Here is a 24,454-nt window from a genome sequence, read left to right as displayed (position 1 = left end):
TGTCACTTGAGCCACATTTTAACTTCCAGCTTCTTGATGGTTAATTAGAGATAAGAGGCTACTGTCCCTTTTCTGCCCAGGGTGGCTCTGAACTGTGATCCTAACATTGTAGTCTCCTGAGTAACTAGGATTATAGGCATGAGCCACTGACATCTAACTCCTTTCTCAATCTTAATAGGAACTGGATTTCTTTTCTTATTGTATATGGATTTGTTAATAGACTGAAGAGAGTTTCCATCCAAGATGGGTAGCTACAGTGGGGTCATAGGCACTTAGGTTGTGAACCATAGAGTTCATTCAGATAGATTTTCTCATCTGAGTTAGGCCCTTTCAGTTCATGTCCTATCACCTGCTGGAGAGGGAATCGGATGTTAGAATCCCAAGAGGGATTTTTATTTTGTGACAGAAACAGACACATATCAGTTTTTTTTTTCCATGTGTCAGAACAGACTGGGGCTTGAACTCAGGACTTGAGCCCTGTCCCTTAGATTTTTTTGGTTAGAGACTGGTACTCTATCACTTGAACCATCACTCTACTTCTGGCTTTTGGTGATTAATTGGAGATGAGAGTCTCATGGAGTTTCTTGCCTGGGCTGGCTTTAAACCATGATCTTCAGATATCAGCCTTCTGATTAGCCAGGGTCATAGGCGTGAGTCACTGGCTTCTGGCTACTTGTTGGCTTCTACAATATCATACTCTCCTGGAATTACTTCTCATATTCACTTGAACAGATTAGTTTTAAAAAAATGTTTTTTTATTGTAAAAATACTGTACAGAGGGTTTACAGTTACATGAGTAAGGTGATGAGTACATTTCCTATCCAGCATTGTTAGCTCCTCCTTTGTTTTCCCCTATCATCCCTTTCCTCCCCACCTCTCCAACTCTTCCCTCCTCCCCCCCAAGTTGTAAAGTTTGTCTTCAACATAGTGTTTTGTACATCTCATTGTTATAGTGGGTCAACCTGCATCCTTATTTCAGCATTTTGTTATTTTCCTTTCCGTCCCCAAATTAGAGAAATGTATATACAAGATGCAGGGCACTAACATCAAATACAGTGACAATGGGTTATAGCATGGGAGAAGAACATACAAGAGAAACAAAAAAATCACATAGTATATTTTAAATATGTTAATATTTATCTTGGGGTTCATTTCACTTAACATCATCTTATTTGTCATATGTACATGGCTTTTGAACTTGAAAAGATTAAGTTTTGTGGAAGTCTTCTAACTACCACTCCTGATGGGCAGGCTAGCTGTTTCCTTCTCACACGGTTGGACAAGGCTACCGGTTATTTCTTGGATGTAGCATGAGATTTCTTATCCAGATTTTTGCTAATCTAAGTTGTTAGGTCTTAGAATGTGTAAGGAGAAATCTTAAACCAACTGTGTAAGTGCTTCTTCTGTCTTCTTTTTTCCTCCTAGACATTCAGCCTCCAGATGGGAAGACAAAAGACTGTCTGCTGCAGATTGTTTGCCGAGATGGGAAAACTGTTAGTCTTTGTGCAGAAAGCACAGATGATTGTTTGTGAGTTTTTTCTTCTTTTTTTTTGATCTGCATCCTGAATTAAAACTCTGAATCTTTTACTCATTGGCTGGTGCTCTACTACCTTAGCCATTGCTCTAACCCCATGCTTTGATTCTGTGTGTTTAATTTACAAGGTAGTTACTGGTTTAATTTTTAGTTATCATAAAGAGAAAAGAATGGGATTGGAGTTTCCTCAAGCAGGGGAACATAGGACTTAGCAGTGTGTGAGAGGAATGTAACAAGGACTTTTTCCTGGTTGCAGGTTCTGCCTGTCACACCTGCCCAGCTAGACTGCCAGGCCATGAGGGTGGCAGAAGGTAGTGGCAGTCACTTTGTGCTCCCCCCCCATGCTTTTTTTTTTATTGTCAGAGTCACACTAGGTACCTTCATAGGCATAGGTGAGTTATTTCTTGCGTCTTTTAAAAAAATGTAAATATATCTTTAAGAAGTGTAGTATCACTTAGCTTTGGTCACAATTACTTTCATCTACTAGCTCTGCAAGAAGGGATCATGAACTAAAATGCAAAATAAAATGGTCCTCAGCCTGTTGACATTAGCATTATCATTAGGTTAGATCTTTGAAAACACTGGCTGAATGAGATATAGGAAAATGAATTTTTTCTGTTAACTGTGTATCATTACAGTGTGTTAATTTTGGACCTGGTAAGAATTCGCTAGCAGGGATCACTGAAGTATTTGCACATAAATTACATTTTCATAGAAGCTCACAGACCATTTTGTCAGTGGCTGCTGTTAATTCATGCTCATGCTTATCCTTGAGATAAATGTTTATTCTATGCCAAACTCTATGGTTTAAATACCAGATGTAACTTGTTTTTTATACTCTTTGATTTGTACCAGTTAATCTTAAATGGTGTATTCTGGGAGATAATCATGGCTTTCCTAGAGAAGGATAAAAAAATGACATGTATCAGGCTAATTTGGTCCTTTCATAAGCTGTAACTATCATTACTACTTAGTAAGTTAACAAATACTGAACACTTACTTTGTACTAGGCATGGACATAACTGCCTTGTAGATATTTTAATTATCATCGTGACTTACAAAGTAGATATTGTTCCTCTTGGTATATAAATTGAGGAATAGAAGAATTAGTTAGCTTCTCTGTTCATTCTTTTAGCAAATTAACACAAGTTTAGTGGCTTCAAAGAATCTACACTAGCTAGGCTCTGGGGGCTTATATTTGTAATCCTAGCTACTCAAAAGGCTGAGATTTGAGTATCAGAGTCAACCCAGCCAGGAAAGTCCATGAGGCTTATCTTCAGTTAACTATCAAACAGCCAGAAGTGGAGGGGTGGCTCAAGTGTACAGTGCTAGCCTTAAGTGAAAAGGGACAGTACCCAGACCCTTCGTCCAAGCTCTACTATTAGTATGTGCACAGGAATCTACATTATTCTATATTGTTTTTATTGGTGATACTGGAGATTGAACAGGGACCTTACACTGGTAGGCAGATACTCTGAAAGTCAGAAGTTTAAATAAAGTTCACTAAAAAGGTATTTGTGGGGCTTCCTTGCTTATAGGCACTCTATAGGAGAATCTATTTTCTTACGTTTTCAGTATAGAAGGGCTTCCTACATTCCTTGGCTCTTAGCCCTATTCTCCTCAAAAATGTGCCAGTCTTGTCATACTGCCACTGCTCTAGCTCTATAGCCAGAAAAGGCTATATATGTATTTAGGACTTGTGTTTCGTTTCAGCCAACCTAGATTTTCCAGGATACTCTCCTCACCCCAAGTACTTAGCCTTAATTATAGTTGCACAGTCTCTTTTTGCCCTGTAAACCATCATGTTCACAAACTTGGATGTGGACATCTTTATGGGCCATCATTCTTCCCATCATACATTCCCTGGCATGGAGTTAATGGATTAGTCTCAACTGCTATGCTCTCTTGGGGCTGAAATGGTGATTATGTGAAATGTTTCAATAGTAGAAAAAAACAACTAGAACTAGCACTTGAGAGTGTTTCAGCAAAACATGGAGTTTTTTTTTCCTTTTGTAGAAGAAGTAAAAATATGGTGAAGGTTTGCCTGAAGGAGAGAGTTAGCTCTAATCTTAGAATAAAAAAATAGGAGTTTGTATCTGTGTCTGATTTATTATTATTTTGGTGGTATTGGGATTTGAATTCAGTGTCTAATGCTTGTGAGGCAAGTATTGTACCACTCTACATCTCTCCCCCTTTCTACTTTAGTTTGTTTTTCAGGTAGAGTCTCACTTTTACCCAGGGTAAGCCTTGGTTTATGATTCCCCCTATCTCTAACTCCTGTGTAGCTGGGATTACAGGTATGTGCCACCATGTCTGGCCTTCTATATCTGATGTTAAAGGCATTAATTAGGTGGGAAATACATGGAGAATAATACCTTTAAAACCAGGGGAATAAAAGGAACAGAAAATGCTTCCTATAATCAGAAAAAGACAAACTGGTAAAGTATGGTAAATCACTAAAAAATTCACCTATCAGTAGTTATGTTGACAGTATCCATGGTTTCATTTAAAGTGAGATGGTCACATTACCTTAGGAAAATAAGGTTTGAGATTAGGTAGAAGATACAAAGTGCAACTATTTATTCTGGTACTAAGAAGCAAATGTGAAATAAAATGATTGGTAAAAAAGTAGAATAAGAGATATTCTCAGGGCTGTTACACTAGGTACCACAAATTGCATAATGAAAGCAACAGAAGCTGGTTTGCTCATAGTTCTGGGGGCTATAGATCTGAAGTCAGTTTCTCAGCTGAATTGCCAGAGTCTCATACTCAGCCTCAAATAAACTTGCTCTGTCTGCTTTAAACACTTTTTTAAACTTATCTTTTGATGAGACAATTCAACCTATAGCAGAGATTCCTGAGTAAAAGTGCTAAAATGAACCTGACAAATTTTCTCCAATTATTTTCTGAAATGAAGGGAAGACATTTCCACAGCAGAAGTTGGACTTCATGCACTAACTGTGAATAGCCAAAGAAGTGAAGTAGACAGTTCTTCTGAGTTTTATCACTGTCCTTATCCTCATGTTTGATCTTAGAGACAGCATAACATGAATTAATAAAACCTTCTAAATTTGTAGTAATAGTCTGTAATTGTGAGTGATAGCATTAAGAGTAAAATACTTTTTGGGAAAGGTAATGTAAAGCTCTTCAGAGCAGATATTCCTGTGACTTTATCAGAGGCTGGGAGGTTCCCTAGGGTTTTTCATGCCAGGGCACTGAAGGCACTGATGCTTACCTGCGTTGGGTAATTCTCTGGCTGGTGATGTGAAAATTAGCATGAGAGATTCAAAAGAATATGGTCATTAAAGAATATAAGACCCACATCTTTCAGAAGGGGCCTATTCTGTCCCAGAAAAAAAATCTCTTCTACCTCATGCCCTTGAATTATACAAAAGTAGTTGTGGGTCACATCTAGTCCATCAAACTGCTGTGGATACAGGCAAGGCTAGGTCTGCCAGGTAATGCTTGATTAGTCAGACATTATGGAAAAGTGACTCATCATCATCAGAGCAAACATATTTTGGATATCCCTTTCCAGGTTAAACATGATTAGGGCATATAACCATGGCTGGGCAACTCTACAAATATGCCTTAAGGAAAAAATATGGAAAGGAAGATGCAAGCCTCAGAAAAAGTTCCTGGTTTGGAGGCTAGCAAAGCAGAAATAAAGTTTCAAAGAACTCAAAACTAAAGGAATGGGTTTGGTGGCTTACACCTGTAATCCTTGCTAATTGGGAATCAAGGTTCAAAGTCAGTACAGACAAAAAGGTGTTCTAGTCTGGCCTGTGCATAAAAACATAATGATGAGACTCTGTCTCTGAAATAATTAATGCAACAAGGTTGTGAACTGTGGATCAAGAGGTAGGATGCCTGTCAAGTAAGCCCGAGGTCCTCAGTTCAAATGCACAAAATTCAGAATGAAAGAGTGGGGTGGGGATTGGGAGGAGAGAGAGAAAGCATGACAGAGGGAATGATTCCAGAGTGGTTTTCCAGATGCCATGTTTTTTTTTTTTTGAAGTCTTGGGGCTTGAACTTAGGGCCTGGGCACTGTCCCTGAACTTCTTTAGTTGAAGGCTAGCACTTGAGCCACAGCACCACTTCCAGCTTTTTCTGTTATGTGGTACTGAGGAATTGAACTTAGGGCATGACGCATGCTAAGGAGACTACCACTAAGACACATTCCCAGCCCAGCTGCCATGTTTAAAATGACATCTCTCTTTCCTACTCTCTTGTCCTCTGTCTCTTACTGTAGAATGGAAGCATAAGGGTTAGGGTGTGTGCCCATTGTGTCTATAGCCTTGGCCCTCTTGGGGTATCATTTACATTTGAAGCTAACGTTTCCCCTGGTTTACAACCCAACTGAACAGTGAATCATTGGCGTGGAGGAAATCTCAGTGAAAATGTGGTAAAAAGAAAAAAAATTGAGAAAAAGATGAAAGCTATGTTAGATGAAAAGGATTCAGAAAGATTATTGATATCCAGAAAGCACAGAATCCAAAGAAGAGGCATTTAGAAATTCAGTGCAAGAAGAAAAATCTTCTGGAATAATGGAACTGAATCTGTAGACCAAAGGCTGGACTGTCCTGCCTGATAAACAAACAATACTTGTAAGGTACACGGATGATGCATGTAGTGCCCTTAGCAGCTTGAGCCAAGGTTCCCCACATTTGTGGGGGAATTTTTTTTTTTTTGGGTCCGGTCGCGGGGCCTGAACTCTGGGCCTGGGCGCTGTCCCTCAGCTCTTCAGCTCAAGGCTAGCGCTCTACCACTTGAGCCACAGCACCACTTCCGGCTTTTTCCTTTTTGCTTATGTGGTGCTGAGGAATCGAACCCAGGGCCTCAGGCATGCAAGGCAAGCGCTTTACCACTGAGCCAACTTCCCAGCCTTTTGTGGGGAAATTTTGCAAGTGAAATACATTCATTAGAAAACCAGAACATTTGAAAATATGAGTTAATCTTTCAACTCAAGGAGATAGTAAAACATAGATGGAAATGATAGGGATGAGAGAAGAAGGTTAGAAAGAAGAATGAGGGGCGAGGGAAGAAGAGATAATTACCCAACAACTGAGAAAACTCTTGTGAAATTTAAGATTTAAAAATCTCATTTTTGTGGCCATGTAGGGGAAGATTAGGCAGGATTGTTACACACTTTCTACTGGGCCTTTGATATGATATTTATATCCTTTGATCTAGCATTTCATTCAAATTCATCCTGTAGAAAATGTTTACTGAAGAGTACCAAGGGTAATAAGGTTAAGAAAAACATTCGTGTGTGTGTGTGTGTGTGTGTGTGTGTGTGTGTGTGTGTGTGTACGATTACCTTTACTGGGGCTTGAACTTGGGGCCTCTTGATCTTGTGTGGTTCCCCTCCCCACTTATGCTCTCAATTTTGGTGCTCTACCACTTTAGACACAGCTCTACTTTCATCTTGCTGGTTGATTGGAGATAAGAGTCTCAAAGACTTTTCTGTTTAGCTGGCTTTGAACCATGATCCTCAGATCTCAGCCTCATGAGTAGCTAGAATTACAAGTGTGAGCCACAGGCACCTGCTTAAACATTCTTTTCAATTGGAATACATTACTGGCTATCTAAGCTTACCTATATCATAGAAAACTATTAAAAATTAATTAGATCTAGTTATGTGACTTAAACTGCAAGGCAAATTGCAGCATATTTCATATTTATTTAAGAAATAAAGCAAATATATTAGTTTTCATTGTGTTTAAAATGTTATTTTTCCATAATAGGTATATTTAAAAATGTATATGTATGTGTGTGTTGGGGGGGATATACTCCTTGTATTTATTTTGGGGAAAGTTGAAGACCTGTTCTTTAAGCAAGTCTTTTCAGGAATTCTGATGTTAACCTGAATCTGGGAATCACTGAACTGTTAGATAACCTTAATTAAAGCACCTTTTTATTTTTTTCCAGGGCCTGGAAATTTACACTGCAGGATTCCAGAACAAACACTGTAAGTCGCTAATGGCTGTCACCATGGCCAGAACATAGCACAGCCCTCTTCACACAGGCATGCCAGTTCCAATGTTGTCTAGAAATGTTTGCACTTTGCAGTTTTGTTTTGTGCTGTGCTGTGTCCTGAAGTCCAAAAGGAACTATAGTATCTATTTTGTGCATAAGATTTCACGACATTTGGGCTTTGTACTTCTCTCTGGTTCTGATTCTGATCTTAGGAGGTTTTGGAGGCAGTAGGTCCCACTTTGCCTACCAGGCAATCAAGCAAGCAGGACCTCTGGTCAACACTTTCATTCTTCAAGATGGGCTTTTAGTTTTTTCCTTTATCTCTGTAGGAAGAAAAAAAAATGAGATGAAGCTTACAGAAGAATTTGTACATGTAGGGAAAGAATGTAAAAAAGCCTACTATTCAAATGCCAGTGTTTTCTATTCTTGTTAGCCTAATATATTCTTTTTTGTATGCCTACTCAGCAGTTCCAGTCACCTCCTACAGCAAATGTTCTTTTTAGGTGAAATTAGTCTTAGCAGTTCCTTGTTAGGGGCAAAATACCAGTAATTCTTGTGTGGTTTTTTAGAAAACAGTAATTTATTTTTTTCTTTTCTACTGGGGAACGATTGAATAAACATTTTAACATAAAAAAAAAAAAACAGACTAAAAGTGGCGCTGTGGCTCAAGTGGTAGAGTGCTAGCCTTGAGCTGAAGAGCTTAGGGATGGCACCCAGGACCAGAGTTCAAGCCTCACAACTGACAGAAAAAAAAAAAAAGGCTGAAAAAATAGACTAAAAATGGAACTAGGTAAATGGAGGAGATGGGTAGGGTTGAGAGAGGGGGAAAGTGATGGAAGGGATGACGTGGATCAAGGTGTATTGTACCTACAAACTGATACGTTGAATTGAATTCCCTTTGTACAAATACCTAGAGATAATAATAAAAAGACTGTATAGGACACATCTTTAATTGCTCCATGTCAGATTGTGAACAGAGAATTGAGAGTGGCATGCTGTCTTTTTACAGCCTTTGTGTGGCAGTGGAGCATCAAGGCTGTTTCTGTTGCAGAGTGGACAGGGATATTGCAGAGTGGACAGGGATAGCTGCCTGGCTCCTGGACTAAGAGAGCATGCTCATGGCTCTGTCCACTCCTCTCCACCATCAGGGCTTCCTACTTCTCATAGCTCTTGGTCCTTTCACTTGCAAAATAAAAGTACTTCTGGCTCTTACCTGTCCTCTTCCCATACAGGCATATGTTGGCTCAGCAGTCCTGTCCGATGAGGCTGCTGTGGCTTCCTCGCCCCCTCCGTACATGGCCTATGCCGCACCGACAGCTGAGGTAGGATGCCCACCTGAGCAGGGTCACACTCAGATGAGGAGGGCTCTCTCGGGTCTCTGCTGTCCTGTGTCTTTGTGTTTTGATTTTAATATGAAACAGTAGCAGAGATTAGGAATGTACTTTAAACTTTTACTTTCTGAAACAAATTGTTCCTTATCAACTTATGTTTTTATGAGGTAAAGCAGCTATTATCTATTTGAATTTATGTTCACAGGGTTTATTTTAAGATAAGCCTCAAAGATGAATCATGTTAATAATAGTTGCTTTAAATAATGAGATTTTTGAAGATTTATAGTTTATATGTATCGATTTGAATTCTCTTTATAATCAGAATTTTTTTTTGAAGGTGAGAAAAGACCTGAAAAAAAATTACCTAAATCAGTTGCAGTGGGTATATATTTAAGGTTGCAGAAAGTCAGTACGGATTTCGGTATTTTTTAAACCAGTTTCTCTGATTGTTGCATATTAGATAGCATCAAAACCAGGATTTTATTTATTTATTTATTTTGTTGGTCGTGGGGCTTGAACTCTGGGCCCAAGCGCTGTCCCTCAGCAATTCAGCTCAAGGCTAGCGTTCTACCACTGGAGCTACAGCGCCACTTCTGGCTTTCTGGTGGTTTATTGGAGATAAGAGTTTCACAGACTTTTTTGCCCAGGCTGGCTTTGAACCGAGATCCTCAGATCTCAGCCTCCTGAGTAGCTAGGATTACAGGCGTGAGCCACCAGTGCCCGGCTTAAAGCCAGGAATTTTAAATTGATACAGTACTATGTGTAATCCTGTGTTATTGTGTAGCTTGTAGTAACCACCAACCTGTTCATGACAGATCTTCACAGAGCCTTCCTCCTGTGACTCCTTTCCTAGACACACACACACTTTCCCCACAGCAGGGCCAATCTCTTCACTTCAGTGATGAATAACGGCCCTGTCACTCAGCATTAATGCCCTTGAGGTTCATCCTTGTGTATCCCTCCACTGGTGCTGTCCTGCTGAGCCACACCTTACTCCTTTTCTGCAGTGATTATTTTTGTGATAGGGCCTTATTTTCTGGGTAGGCATAAGCTTCTATTGTGATCTACTTATTTTAGGCTGCCTATTATAGCTGGGATGACAAGTGTATGCTGCCATGCCTAGCTTCTTCTGTTAAAATAGTACTAAACTTTTCTGTCTAAACTGACCTTGAACCCATGGTCCTCCAGGTCTCAGCCTCCAAAGAAGTTAAGATTATGAGAGTGGGCCGCAGGTTCCTAGCGTGTCTGTTCCATTTTATTGCTGTATAGTGTTCCATGGTACAAATATCCTACATTTTGTATGGAACAACATTTTCCCACAGAGGGGTATTTTGTTGTCAGCATTTGGCTATTACTAGTAAAACTTACAGCAAACACTTGTGTGTGCAGGTTGTACAGATGAAAAGTCTTATTTCTTTGGGATAAATACCCAAATGTGAAATTGCTGAGTCCTATGCATAGTTAAGTATGGGTTTAATTTAATTTAATTTAATTTTTTTTTGCCATGTCCTGGGGCTTGAAATCAGGTCCTGGGGCTTGAAATCAGGTCCTGGGCACTGTCCCTGAGCCTCTCTGTGCTTAAGGCTAGCACTCTACCACTTGAGCCACAGCACCACTTCTTGTTTTTTCTGTTTATGTGGTACTGAGGAATCAAACCCAGGGCTTAATGCACGCTAGGCAAACGCTCTACCACTAAGCCACATTCCCAGCCCTAATTTTTTTTTTTTTAAGTTAGATTTTTCTTACCAGTGATGTCTGAGTGATCCAGTTTTGCTGAATCCTCACTGGGCTTGGTATTATCACTGTTTTTGTTTTTTATTAGCTGTCCCAGCTACAGTAGTAGCTCTTTGTAGACTTACTTTGCATTTCCCTAAAGCTGTTGATGTTGAACATCTTCTCATGTGCTTATTTACTGTCTGTATTTCCTCCTTAGTGGAAATATCTCTTCATTTCTTTTCTCATTTTTATAATTGCATTTAAAAAAATGTTGACATTTAAGATTTCTTTCTATGAATATGTGTGTGTGTGTGTGTGTTCTGGTACTATGGCTTGAACTCAGGACTTACACTCAGCTTTTTTTTTTGTTCAAGTTATAACTCTACCACTTGAGCCATGCCTCTACTTCCAGATTTTTGCTGGTTATTGGAGATAAGAGTTTCTTGAATTTGTTTGCCTGTGCTGGTTTCCAGTTTGAACCTCCCATCTCAGCTTCCTGAATGGCTAGGATTGCAGGCAAGAGCCCCTGGCTCTCAGTTTGAGTTCTTATCTGTATGTTTGAGATAAGACTCTTGTCAAATTTATGGCTTGTAGCTTGTCATTTCTGTTGTTTGTTTTGTTTTGTTTTCCCCCTGCAGTGTAGGAGATGGAACTGGAGCTTTTTTAATGCTGTGCCAGTGCTCTGCCATTGAGCCTTACCCATCCCCCAGCTCCATTGCTTGTCTTTGTACTCATTAATGAGGCCTTTCACAAAGTTTTAAATGTTTCCAGTCACCATTTTTTCTTTTTCTAGATCATTCTTTTGTTGTTATATCTAATACCTCACCAGGTTTCCTAAGATTCCCTCCTATGTTACTATCTTACCATTTTAAAGTTTTATCTTACCACTGTGACCCATTTTGAGTTAATATTTTTATAAGGTGTGTGTCTATTTCTGATTTTTCTGGCCCCTTGATCAATGTGTTTTTCTTCCTCTAGTACACATAGTGTTCTTGTACTGTAGTTATATACAGTAATGTCTTGAAGTTGGTAAGCTGATTTACTACCACCTCCATTCTTCCTTCTTTCTTTTAGCTCTCTTGATTCTACCACTTTTTATGTAAGTTAGAATTAATGTATTTGTATATACTATAAAATCTTGTGTGGTTCTTGACAGAAATTGCTGTAAACTTTTGTTTCCTGTTTATTTGGAGAGAAATGAACATCTTTACTATATTGAGTTTCCCAGTGCATGAATATAGACTGCGTCTCTATTTATATTCTCTCTGATTTCTTTCTTCAGTATTTTTTAGTTTTCAGTGTAAAAGTGTAACAGTTCAAGATAGGTTAGATTTACAAGTATTTCATCTTTTTGGAGTGATTATATATGATGCTGTATTTTAATTTTACTCTTCACATGGAGTATAGTTGATTTTTGTATGCTGATCTTATAGCCTGTGGACTTACTAAAATCATGTATCCCTTTTTTGTAGGTGCATGTACAAATTGGGATGCTTTTATGTCTTCTAGTCTGTATGCTTCCCACTTCCTTTCTTGCCTTATTGCTTACAACTTGCAGAATTGTTTTGAATGGCAATGGTCAGGCAGGATGTGTTCTTGGGTTTGGGGGAATGCTGTACCATGGTCAGCATGCTTATACTCATTACTCCTCTCCTTCTCCCTCTCTTTCTTTCTTTCTAAATAACTTCATCAAGTTGAGGTAGTTTTCTTTTTTGTAGTTCCAAGAGTCTTTGTTTGTAAAAATCACGAATGGATGTTAGACTCAATGCTTTTACTGAGTCAATTGAAATGATCATGTAGTTTCTTTTTCTTTTTTAACCTGCTTATATTCTGGATTACATTGATTGATTTTCAAATACTTACCAACCCTGCATTTTCTGGAATAAACTATTTGATCAGAGACTTGTGTTTGTTAGGCAAGCACTCAACCACTTGGGCTGAGCTCCCAGTCTTTTTCCTTTAGGTATTTTTCAGGTAAAATCTTAAGTTTTTTCCCAGGACTGGCCTCAGGCCGCAATCCTCTGACCTATGCCTCTTGCATAGGTGGAATTACAGGTGCTCCACCATGTTTGCTTGTTGGCTAGCCTCTGAGATCTTCTGCCTCCCTAGTAACTGGTATTGCAGGCATGACTCAGCAAGCCTGACACCACAGTGTTTTCTTACTGTGATGTCTGTTAGGTCTGTAATGTGATAGTCGCCATTCTATTCATTGCTGATAATAGTAATTTTTGTAACCCTGCCCCCTGCACAGGTCTGTTACTTTTACTATTCTTTCCAGAGTCAGCCTTTTGCTTTATTCACTTTATTAGTTTAATGGAGTTGTTTATTTCCTTCTGTTCATGCTCTGGTTTTCTTTGTGTTTAGTTTTCAGAACTTTGATTTGTATTGGTGGGGACTTCCTTTAAGCTTATTTCATTTAATACTTTACCTTTTTGAAATACATAGGATTTTGTGTTTTAAGTTTGAGAAATTTTAAGCCATTATTTTTGAATATTTTTTCAGCCAACCCTTTTCTCCTCCCCTTTTGGGACTGATGACAGGAAGGTTAGGTTTGTTGTTCTTTTTCCTTAGTCTGTCTTCTCTATGATACTGTACTTTGGATATAAGGCACTGAATCTTTCCCTGCGCTATTCTATTGAGCCTATTCATTGAATTGTGTATATTGTATTATTTTGGTTCTAAAATTTTTATTTTATTATTTATATCTTCATATAGAAAAATCTGTTTACCTTCTTATATCTTTCTTGATTTTGTTATTTTGGGGGAAAGTTTCTATTTTTTGCTTATGAGTTCATCAAGGCTTGTTGAAATATTTTTTTTTTTTTTTTTTTTTTGTGTCCGGTCGTGGGGCCTGAACTCTGGGCCTGGGCACTGTCCCTCAGCTCTTCAGCTCAAGGCTAGCACGCTACCACTTGAGCCACAGTGCCACTTCCAGCTTTTTTTTTTTTTTTCCTGCTTATGTGGTGCTGAGGAATCGAACCCAGGGCCTCATGCATGCAAGGCAAGCACTCTACCACTGAGCCACCTTCTCAGCCCTTGTTGAAATATTTTTATGGAGGTTCTTTAAGATTTTTTTTTTCCCAGTTGGACCTTTAGGCCTTGCACATGATAGGCAAGTGCTCTGCCAGTGAGCATCATCCTATCCCTTAATTCTAGTCTTTGTTACCTTAGTGTTACTGTTTTCTGTTGTCATTCAGTTTAAGATCTTCCTGGTACTTGATATGATTAATGATTTTAAGGCAAATGGACATCGTAAAGATAAAGTGGGGGGGACTCAGGCCACTGCTCTGACCTCACCCCGTGGCTCCCATGGAGTGGAACATACTATCTATGAGGCTATGCTGATGCCATCCTGGGTGTTAAGGAGGGGGTGTCTTTTTTCCATAGGGCAAGAATAGTCATTTCAGGGCCCACATGGTCCCCATACCATAGTGGGACCACCTTCATCTGGCAGGAATAGAGTTTCTCTCTCCCTGCTTGACTTCTTTTACAGTACTAAGAAGGAATACCGTAAGGGGAGGCTGTGTTACCGTTGGCTTAGTGTGTGAGCTTAGGCTGTCCACACGAGGCCTTTGCTGGTGGAATGAGGCTGGGCTGGGGGTTTTTCTGTGGTTTTGCTTAGAGTAGAGAAGCTATCATCTAAAAGTGTTCCCTTTTGCTCAGCTACCCCTTTCCCTTGTAGAAGCTTTGAGTAGGGAGAACAGGCTTTTCTTGAGACCTTTTTGTGTAGTTGCTCACATTTCCAAGGGCAGAAGATTTGCCATGTGTTATCCCTCCATTCCTAGGGTACTAGACTGACTGTGGCTTCCTATGTTGTTCTGTGTGGAATGTCCAGAGTTTTAAGTGCTCATTCTTAGAAGGAGAAATAAGGAAAGAAGGTCCACTCCTTCTAGAAGTGGAAGTCTTTTCTCCTGCTTTTCTAAAATTACAGATTTAGATCTATGCCAGATCCCTTATTTTCCTCATATCAGGTGGTAGTGACATCATGAACATAATTGTAATTGTCTAAATGTGCCTGTGAGTTTATAAGCAAGGCTGTTCTTTTATCTCTGGGTTTCTTGTTGCATAATTCATTTGCTCAGTCATTGGAGGCACCTCCTCTGACTATTTCTGGTAGTGGTCTTTCATAGATATTTGTGACCAGAAAATCAGCTACCTGATCAAATCCTAGACCTCTAGTGTTCCCTCGCTATATTTTCCTCCCAGTAAGCTGAAATTGGGCTGGGGACAGTTCTGCCTCTAGGCTGGTTTTACCTGGAAAATACATGTTTGAATGAATGTCACTGTCACCTGGTCTAAGCCAATCATTTTACAGATGAACAAAACAAGGTCTAGTGGAATGAGAGGTCGGGGAATCTATTGGAAGTTGAGGTAATGGTGGAAATGAATTCATATCCCAGTCTCTTAGAAATCCAGCTCTCTGTTTTGTTGTATTTTACATCTTCTTCATTTTATACTCTGAAAGTAGACTTTTAAATATGGTTGTTTAGTTTATATTTTTTAGTAATCTTAAAACAAGTCATAACCATGTAGTCTCATTTTCTTCCCTTTTTAATGATTCAAATTTTATTAATGGCCACTTAGAGATGCAGTTTCAAGGTGTTTGGAACTTTCAGGAATGTATTTCTAATGGGCCTTTTTTCTTTCTAGCAGATGTATGGCTACGGTCCTTACAGTGGTGCCTACCCGGCAGGAACTCAAGTTGTCTATGCTGCAAATGGGCAGGCCTATGCTGTGCCCTACCAGTACCCATACACAGGTAACTTACACTGGCCTTCTACTCTGCTTCTCTTCATTTAGTTGGTGAGCCTTGAAGAATTTTTATTTCTCATATTAAGATTAAGTCAACTGTATTTTCTGTTAGATACCACAGATCACTTGGCTACTATGCCTTTGGCATGTTTGCTTTTTTTTTTTTGGGACAGTCCTGGGGCTTGAATTCAGGGGCTGGATACTGTCCCTGAGATAATTTTGCTCAAGGCTAGCACTCTACCACTTGAGCCACACTGCCACTTTTGGCTTTTTCTGTTTATGTGGTACTGAAGAATTGAACCAAGGGCTTCATGCATGCTAGGCAAGTACTCTACCACTAAAGCCACATTCCCAGCCCATGTTTGCTTTTTAATAAGCGTTTGTATCCACACATTATTTTACAAAGCTAGAATAGTCCTGAGTTTTAGAACTTCATTATTATGTATAGTCTAATTCTCATGAAGATAATTTGTACTTACTGGGATTGAATTATATTAAGAAGCAAAAGAAAGCCAAAGAAAGAGACCCATTGTAAGGGATGAGAGGTGACCCTCCTTCCAGTGATATCGTTAGACAGTTTTTACTACTGAGCTAACAATCTCTTTCCCAGTGAAGTGAAGAGGCTTGCAAGAGGCTATGTTATTTGGGGCTTTGGAAGTTTGTCCCATTTTTTTGTCTCACTTGAAACAAATTATAAATGGGACTGAGTAGGTAGGAGTCCTAGGTCTCCTGGGCAAGAGGACCTTCAGTATGGGGATGTGTATGTGGAGAGCTGCTAGTTTCTAAGTGAGTCTGGAGCCACAGTGAGAGGGATGAAGGCAGAAAAGCAAATCGATTGCATATTACAGGAGGACACACTGCTGGATGGTGGAATCAGAGCCTGAAGCTCAGGAGGGTTGGCTTATGGGGTCCATAGGCTGTGAACAGAAGTAGCATGGTGTCTAAGCAGAGTTGCCAGCAGAAAGGGGTGGACACTGACAGTGGTTTCAGGGAAATTGGCGACCCGCAGCCACTCTTAGAGGGTTGTTTTTGGCTTCAGGTGCATTAGCATCTGAGAGACTGGTGCTTGAGTAGAAGTAGAAGCTTTTTGTTCTCCTTTTGCCCAGCCACTATGTACTTTGGAGGATTCAATTTTGTTTGACTGTTTTTAATGTCAAGATGAAAAATAGCAAAATAATTATGATATAAAATATTTATACCTCATCCTAGCACAATTATTTTTATTTGAATCACTTTCTCTATATAAATATTTTGTCTATATAATTGTATATTGCCTTTTATATTTATGTTGTGAATTTTTATTTTTAGGTTCATTAAATTTTTTAAAAAAATTGTTATAAAGGTGATGTACAGAGGTGTTATAGTTACATAAGTCAGATAAGGTGTACATTTCTTTTTGGGCAATGTCACTCCTTCCCTCAAATTTCAATTTTTGTATGTTGTCCAGAGAGAGCCTCACAGTATTGTTACATGCTTTCAGTGGTTGCATGTTGTACTGGATGGTACATATCAGGATTGACTGCTTTTGCTTTTACTTTTTTCTGTTGTAAATCTGCTTTGAATTCTTGTTTCTGTTTTTATTTCTATGAAACGTATGTTAATGTGCATTTCTGCCTATTATTGTCAGAAGGAATAGACATTTTTCTTCCAATGTTTTTAAAATTATTAAAGTTTTAAAATATCCAGTATTGAGATTATTATGGTAATGTAGTGACTCATGTAGTGTTCTTAGTATTTTTAATAGTTATTACATCATGACTAATCTTTTTTTTAATCTCTATTTCCCTCTCCTCTCTGTCTCTGATTTTTTTTTCAGGAAACTCTCACATTTTACTTCATGTGTTAATGTTTTAACAGGTAGCTGGGCATGGATAGTTTATGCTTGTAATCCTAGCTACTTGGGAGGCTGAGATAGGAAGGTCATGATTTGAGTTTCAGCCCCAAGCAAAAAGGTAGCATGAGACCCTATCTTCCAAACAATCTAGGCATGGTAGTACACGTCTATAATCTCAGCTAGGTGAGAGGCATAGGCAGAAGGATTGAGGTCCATGACAAACTGAGACCAAAAAAAAAAAAAAAAAAAAGGGAGACCGTATCTGAAAGAGAACTAAAAGTAAAAAGGGCTGAAGGTGTGGCTCAGATTTGAACACATTTGAGTTCAAAATTCTGTACCGCCAACAGCAATACAAAAAGATTAGAATTAGTCTTGAGAACACTTTACCAAGTTGATTCTCAGACCAGTTTATAAAATATATTCTCATTGTTATAATGATTGCTCTTGTAAAACCAACTGTTATTCTGACAGTTCTAATGTCAGTATGTCGAAAGGAGAGCTCTGGATTTACTCCAATTTTACATTTTTAGGCTGACACACAAGGATAAGCCTTGTGTTAATTGCTGGCTAATTATGTTCCCCTTGTGTGAATTTATTTCCTTTGCCCATTTGTTTACTGGGGTCCTGGTTGTGGTGGGGCTCTTAAGCCTAATACGAGGTGTGGGTTCACAGAGTGAAAGGCCATAGCTGTTTCTTCTCTGTGTAGAAGAGCAGAAGTATTCAGAAGCAACTGTAAAGGCTATTTCAAACTTACTCTTTGTTCTTAGTATGAGGAATGGGGGCAGTGGTGCCCTTGCTTGCCGCACGAGGGACTGGTTGGTAGGCATTGTGACTAGTCAGCAGATTAAGGGAATAGAAGGCCCAAGTGTGGTTGTGGTCACCCCACAGCAGGGTGTGCTGGCAGGCAGAGGGGTATTCTTCATTGCCTTTCCTGAGACCCTATGGTGCTTAAGTGGTTCTTGTTCTCCTACCTTCCAGGGTCCATAGAGACCCTTCTATTCATGTGCAGAACTGGTTAACAGCATTCTGTTTGGTGTGATTTGGACCAAAGCTTGGTCAGTCAGTTGGTAACAGATTGCAATGAACACAGGACATACTGTAAATGTTCTGCTTTAACTGACCCACGTTAGTGGAGTTTATTCAGGTATGTTGTGATATAGATTGAGACCCTTGTTTGAGTTGCCTCCTTTGGTTTAGTGGCTTATAGTTCTATCTTATAGAGAATGCATTAGTATAATGTTGCTCTGTGGTTTCTAGATGGATATAAACCCAAAGAGACTTCTAAGTATGTGATTTTAGCTGTCTCCCCATCTCTTAAAGCTTCTCCATTCCACATAGTTCATTGTTTGCAAAAGTGACCTGCTTTCAGTCTTGCCTGAAGATTTATTTAACTTCATTGTTATGGAAACAGTAGCTGATTCCTTCTTGCTGACATCTGACCATTTACCTAATAGTTATGTTTGGTAGCCATAATAGGTATGACTTGGTGAGTCTTGGCTCAGTTTCCAAGCGACAAGGACATGGCCTTTGGATCCAGTGATGAGGGCTGTGACCTGTGTGGGGGTGGGGGTGGGGGTGAGGGGAGGGCAGACATAAGATTTTCCAGGTGATCTTTTAGGTCATCTTACAAGTTGTGTAACTAGCATTTTGCTAATTGGAATATTTAAAGATTTCAGGTTATATGAGTAAATGCTACCCTTTCCAGTTTTGGAATTTTTTTTTTATAAAAAAAAATGGCACTTCTGCTGGGCGTTGGTGGCTCACACGTGTAATCCTAGCTACTCAGGAGGCTGAGATTTGAGGATCACGGTTCAAAGCCAACCCAGGCAGGAAAGTCTGTGAGACTCTTACCACCAAATAACCACCAGAAAACCAGAAGTGGCATTGTAGCTCAAGTGGTAGAGTGCTAGCTTTGAGCTGAAGAGCTGAGGGAGGGACAGCTCCCAAGACCAGAGTTCAAGTCCCACGAATGACCCTCCCCCCCCCCCCCCGAAAAAATGATCACTTCTAATGTTGTTATGTATCCTTAGATTACAATGATCTCATTGTACTCTTTGTGGCTTTTTTTTCTATAGCATCCTTTGTTGCTTTTGAGGCTGTGGTTGTTAGCCATATGTACAGAGTATAGCAGGGGTGCCCAGTGTGCCCATCTACAAACTGGGGGTGAACATTTGAACTGGATTATTTTGAGCGTTGATTCAGACAGATGGGTGTAATGTGGTAGGTAAATGTCTGGGTTGGGCATATGCTGGGAGCATTGCTGCCTTCCTGTCTGCTCTGACATGTGTTCATGTCCTGATGAGATCCCTGTTAGTACAGGAGCAGCTGGAAAGCTGTCTAGTGACCAGGAGGCATTATAGCTATAAACAGGAGAAGAGAGCAAATAACATATTTTCACTTATAATTTCAGTTATATAAAATAAGCTTAAATTTGTTTAAGTGTGCTAAAAAAATTTCCATTGTTAACATAAATGTTATTCTTGTCTCATAAATTTTATCACATAAAGATGTGATTGAAAAGGAAGTGTAAAGGCTGGGGCATAAATGAAGTGCTAGAGTGCTTGCTAAGATTCAATCCCCAGTACTGCTAAATAAATAAATAAATAGCATGTTATATGAGCTGATTTAAAGTAAATAGTTAATAGCTTTTAAATGGACTATTTCTGGACAAGATTTCTTTTATTTTTGAAATATTTTATTATTACGTAGTTGTCCAGAGAGGTTACAATTCCATATCAGTTACGAGTGCAGTGCACCTTGGTCAGTGTCACCCCTTTCCTCGTTCTCCACCATTATACCCCTCCCATCCCTACACACAAATGGAGGGAGGGAGGGTGAGCAGGTACAGTCATTATATAATGTCAATGTTCATTATATAATGTCAATGTAAAAATGGAACTACATAACTTGGACTAGAATTCTTGGCTCTCCGCTTGTCTGGAGGCCATGGGTCTGTTGTCCTGGTGACCATTGCCTGTAGGCCTGACCTGGAAACTTGAGGCAAGACTCTAGTTTCATCAGGCCTCTGCTTCTTGTAGTGTTTGGTCCTGGTGAGCCTGAGGATCATTATTTTCTCTTGGTGCAGTTTGAGAGTGGAGGGCATATCCCGGTGGGGTGCAGGAGGGCTGGTGCTGGAGTTAACTCTCTTTACCTCCTGCCACCATGTCTGCAGAAGACAGCAGGCAGGGCTGAAGGCAACAGGAAAAGAGGTGGTGAGGAGACTCTGTTCAGTTATGGGGAGAGAGTCTTTTCCAGTGAATTTTGGAGTTCACAAGCTGCTCTTCAAAGCTCTGTTTTTTTCTTCTTTATTTTAGGTCTTTATGGACAGCAGCCTGCCAACCAAGTCATCATTCGAGAGCGGTATCGAGACAATGACAGTGACCTGGCACTAGGCATGCTGGCTGGAGCAGCAACAGGCATGGCGTTGGGGTCTCTGTTCTGGGTCTTCTAGAGTCTTCAAGAAATAATGTGCATAGCTTCTGAGAACCTTGTGTGCAATAATATGATTTGCAGGGCATTTCTGTTTATGACAAATGTTTTTAATGTTTTAATAGTTCCTTTGGAAGTAGTGATCTGATCATTGTAACTAATCCTCATAAGAACCACTGAGAAGGGGGTTGTAGCTGTTTAGCTAATCACACTTCATTTTAAGGGTGCCGGCTCATCCCAGTTCTTCCTTATGGAGCTCTTGGAATACCTTATTTAAATATACATGTCTTGACAAGCACTTTCTTTTCACAGAGTTTAAAGGGATAACTTATTTTCATATTATGCCAAGGACCTAGTGATGACTGAGTAAGTGATAGTGGCAGGAAAAAACTACAACTTATTTTGGTCTAATGATAAACTTCCAAGACCTCAGAGCAGAACTGGCTGCTTGTTTTCTTAGGAGTTAAGGGCTGGCATGCTGTCAAGTGACTTTCCTAAGGTGGTAATGTGGAACCACCGGTGGGTCTTTGGGCCCCCAGCAAAGCTGACTGCTCAGGGTGACACCCCTTTTAAAAATGATGCTTCAGAAATTTGCCTAACCTGAGAGAACTTTTGATTGTATTATTTCTGCTTGTTAGTTTTTCATTAGTGGTATTTGGAAAGTGTTCCAAATTGGTAATAGGCTTGAGTCTCATAAGTTTTGGCTTTACCTTTTAAAGGTAAAACCAAAACAGTCAGAGCAGTAAGAAGTACATGAAGGTAGATTTGCATTATTCAAATATATTTTTGATGTCTGCTTTGAGTATATTTACTGCCAGCTAAGCCTACATGGAGCCTATTTTTCTATTTGTTGATAAAGTACTATAAAGAGAATGAGAGAAAGCTGGGAGGAAGAGCCCAGTTAGTGTTCTGTTTCTGGCCATTCAGAGACCAAGCTGTGTGAGAATGCTCACTTCCACCCCACTGAAGGGTTGTCTTGTAAGTCTGGAGGGTGTTGTGAGCACTGGGATGGGCTGTGACTGAGGGAGATTTGAGTTATGGATGATAAGTTGGATATAGAGTTGAGGTACTGGCTTAGGGCCATCAGCTTGGCCAGTATTCCAGTTTTGTTTTTGTTCTTGGCCCACATACTCAGTTTTGTGCCCCCCTAAACATGTGAAGCATGGAAAATCCATGGCCCTGCCTTTCTAACAGATTCTTATATTTCCCACTATTATGGAATAATGTATTTCAAATATTTATATTTGTTATTCTGTGTTTCAAAGCTTGTACTTTATGTTTTCTGTCCTGCCTGTGTTAGTACGTTTTCACCGTGGCAGGTTAGTACAGTAACCTCTACCATGCCCTCTGTTTGGTTCTATTTTTCCCACAGTACACTCCAGAAATGCACACCTGTTACATTGCCCTGCTCTCTTACTGTGTGGCTTAGCTGACCCCATCTCTTGCTAGCTGACCCCATCTCTTGCTATGTTCATCTTTGACTAGCTTGCCCTGTGAAGCCAGCTACCAAGGAAACGTAGCAGTACCCATTCCTAGAGAAGTTGTTACATGCAATGCCCTTGGCAGCTGAAGGGAAGTGTACTGACTGCTCTATCATCTCTGATGTGTGAGAAAGTGTTACTTTAACCAGCATAATGTTGTTGTATGTTCTGTGTCTGAAGAATGGCTTTTGCTTTGTAATAATTATTAAAGCTGTGGCTATACTTACAAAATATTAAAATCCAGTTTCACTGTATATTTTAGTATTAACTTTGAATTCTTGGACCCAGAGAATGGAATTGTGGCCCCTGAAATTCTTTGAAGTGAATGTCTGTCTCATTAACCTCTGTCCTGGGAGGTGTCAGCCACATTAGGTAGCTATCTAGTTGAGCCTGGAAGTTCCCTGTCTCTGGTGACTTGATTCTGGTATGAAATGCATGATGAGTATGAAGTGGTTCAAGTGTATGATTCCCTGAGCCCCAACTCCTGTAGGTGCCCCCTTTCACAGCTTTGTCCACAGGGCCACATTGCATCACAAAATGCATGGGTTGGAAAGAATTGTTTGTATACCTAAACAACCATTCAGGCCTGAAAGAAGTTGGCTGGTGTTATTAACTATTGTTGACCTGATTGTCCTTTTGGTTCTGTTCTCTTCTGGACTTGGGATATAAAAGAAAAGAGGGAGAACTGGTGGTTAGTGTCTCAGAATCATTTGTGAAGAATGCCAGACAGAGCTTTTCTATTTTAGGCCATCATGAACCTAGGTAGCTGTCTGGATCACAAGAAGTTCTGCTGTTCAGACAGAGAATGATCAGATTAATTTTCTCTGTCAGCTTTGAGTCTGTGAATCACACCCCAGTGTATGTAGACAGAGGCATAGAATACAGCTCCATTTTTTTCTCCATACTTGATTTTCTTTTTTGCGTGTGAGTGATTCCATGTCTCTAGTATTCTGTTCTCTGCACAGCCTGTTTCCCTGTATGTGCAAAATTGTATGTTTCTAAGTGAAAATATTCAAATATTAAATGATCATTAATCTTGAAGTATGCTTTTTTGTGACTTGATTGTGTGTGTATGTGTGTGTGTGTGTGTGCGTGCACGCGCACATGCACACATGTGTGCACACCTGTACACTAGTTTCGGGGCTTGAACACAGGGGCCTGGGCACTGTCCTTCAGCATTTTTGCTCAAAGCTATCACTCTACTACTTGAGCTACAGAGCTACTTGCAGCTTTTTTGGTGGTTAATTGGAGATAAGAGTCTCATGGGCTTTCCTTCCTAGCCTAGCTTCAAATTATGATCCTCAGCTCTCAGCCTCCTGAATAGTTAGGATTACAACCATGAACCACCAGCACCCGGTACTTCTCTTTTTGTTTTTTGGATTATTTGGCTCACAACTGTAATCCTAGCTCTTCAGGAGGCTGAGATTTGATGATCAAAGTCTGAAGCTAACCTGGGGAAGAAAAGTCCTTGAAACTCTTATTTCTAATTAACTAGCAAAAACTGGAAGTGGAGCTGTGGCTCTGATAGTATAGAACTAGTGTTGAGTGAAAAAGTTAGGGGAAGCACTCAAGTCTTGAGTTCAAATTCCAGTACCTGAACAAAAAAGTTTTAAAAAAGTATATATATTTTGTATATACACATATATACATGATGCCTGATAACAGTGTCTCATGCCTATAATCTTAGGTATTGAGTGGGCTGAGGTCAGAAGATCACGATTCAAAGCTGTTCGGGCAGAAATATCTGAGGGACTCTTGCCTCCAAAATAGCCAGTAAAAAGCTGAGTGACAGTTGTGACGTAAGTGGTAGAGTGCTTTTCTAGGAAAGTATGAGGCCCTGGGTTCAAATCTGAAGATGCCAATATCTACTATAACAATATATTGTGTACACATATATAACTACACATATACATATGCCATAATTATATAAACATTTATACACATGTCCCTCTTTCTCTCCCTCTCCCTCTCCCTCTCTCCCTCTTTCTTTCTCCCTCCTCTTCTCACCCTCCCCCCTCTCAAAAGTGGCCATGGTGGTACATTCCTATAAGCTGAGCCCTCAGGAGGGTAAGACAGGAGGAGCACTAGTTCGTGGGCAGCCTGGACTAGCTAAATGAGACCCTGACTAAAAACAAATACTTTGTAGTAATCAGGAATCTGCTGTCATGATCAATTAAGACTGCCTTTTATTCAGAACCTACTAAATGCTATGGAATTTACTTTCACAACAGAGAAAAACAAATTATACTTTTTCAGTCATAGCTAAGCTTTATTGTACTATGTTCCAGAAATTTTAGAACATCACTGCAACTAAAAACTTGTATGCAAGGTGATTTTTATATAATAGAGAATGGCTAGAATGGCTTTGTTCCAATAAATGCACCTTAAAGTTAAATGA

The 24,454-nt window shown here is 39.7% G+C and overlaps 1 protein-coding gene across 3 annotated transcripts in view; it reads left to right on the top strand.

Annotated features, from left to right (window-relative positions):
* Plekhb2 (pleckstrin homology domain containing B2) overlaps positions 1-23,094 on the top strand; it is a 35,187-nt gene extending 12,093 nt beyond the window's left edge. The window contains exons 4-8 of one of the 3 annotated variants that reach the window (XM_042685185.1): positions 1,426-1,528; positions 7,466-7,505; positions 8,746-8,835; positions 15,214-15,319; positions 20,461-23,094. In XM_042685185.1, the coding sequence (XP_042541119.1) occupies positions 1,426-1,528; positions 7,466-7,505; positions 8,746-8,835; positions 15,214-15,319; positions 20,461-20,597 (476 nt within the window). In that variant the 3' untranslated portion in view covers positions 20,598-23,094. Of the gene's footprint in view, positions 1-1,425; positions 1,529-7,465; positions 7,506-8,745; positions 8,836-15,210; positions 15,320-20,460 lie in introns of all 3 variants that reach the window. The other 2 variants (XM_042685184.1, XM_042685186.1) reach the window with 2 other exon arrangements.
* Positions 23,095-24,454: the final 1,360 nt, after the last annotated feature.

This window comes from Dipodomys spectabilis, unplaced genomic scaffold (assembly GCF_019054845.1).
Source record: "Dipodomys spectabilis isolate Male_0828 unplaced genomic scaffold, ASM1905484v1 ptg000094l, whole genome shotgun sequence".
In the NCBI taxonomy this organism is placed as follows: domain Eukaryota; kingdom Metazoa; phylum Chordata; class Mammalia; order Rodentia; family Heteromyidae; genus Dipodomys; species Dipodomys spectabilis.
Note: the sequence above shows the minus strand (reverse complement) of the source record. Positions and strands in the feature narration are given on the sequence as shown.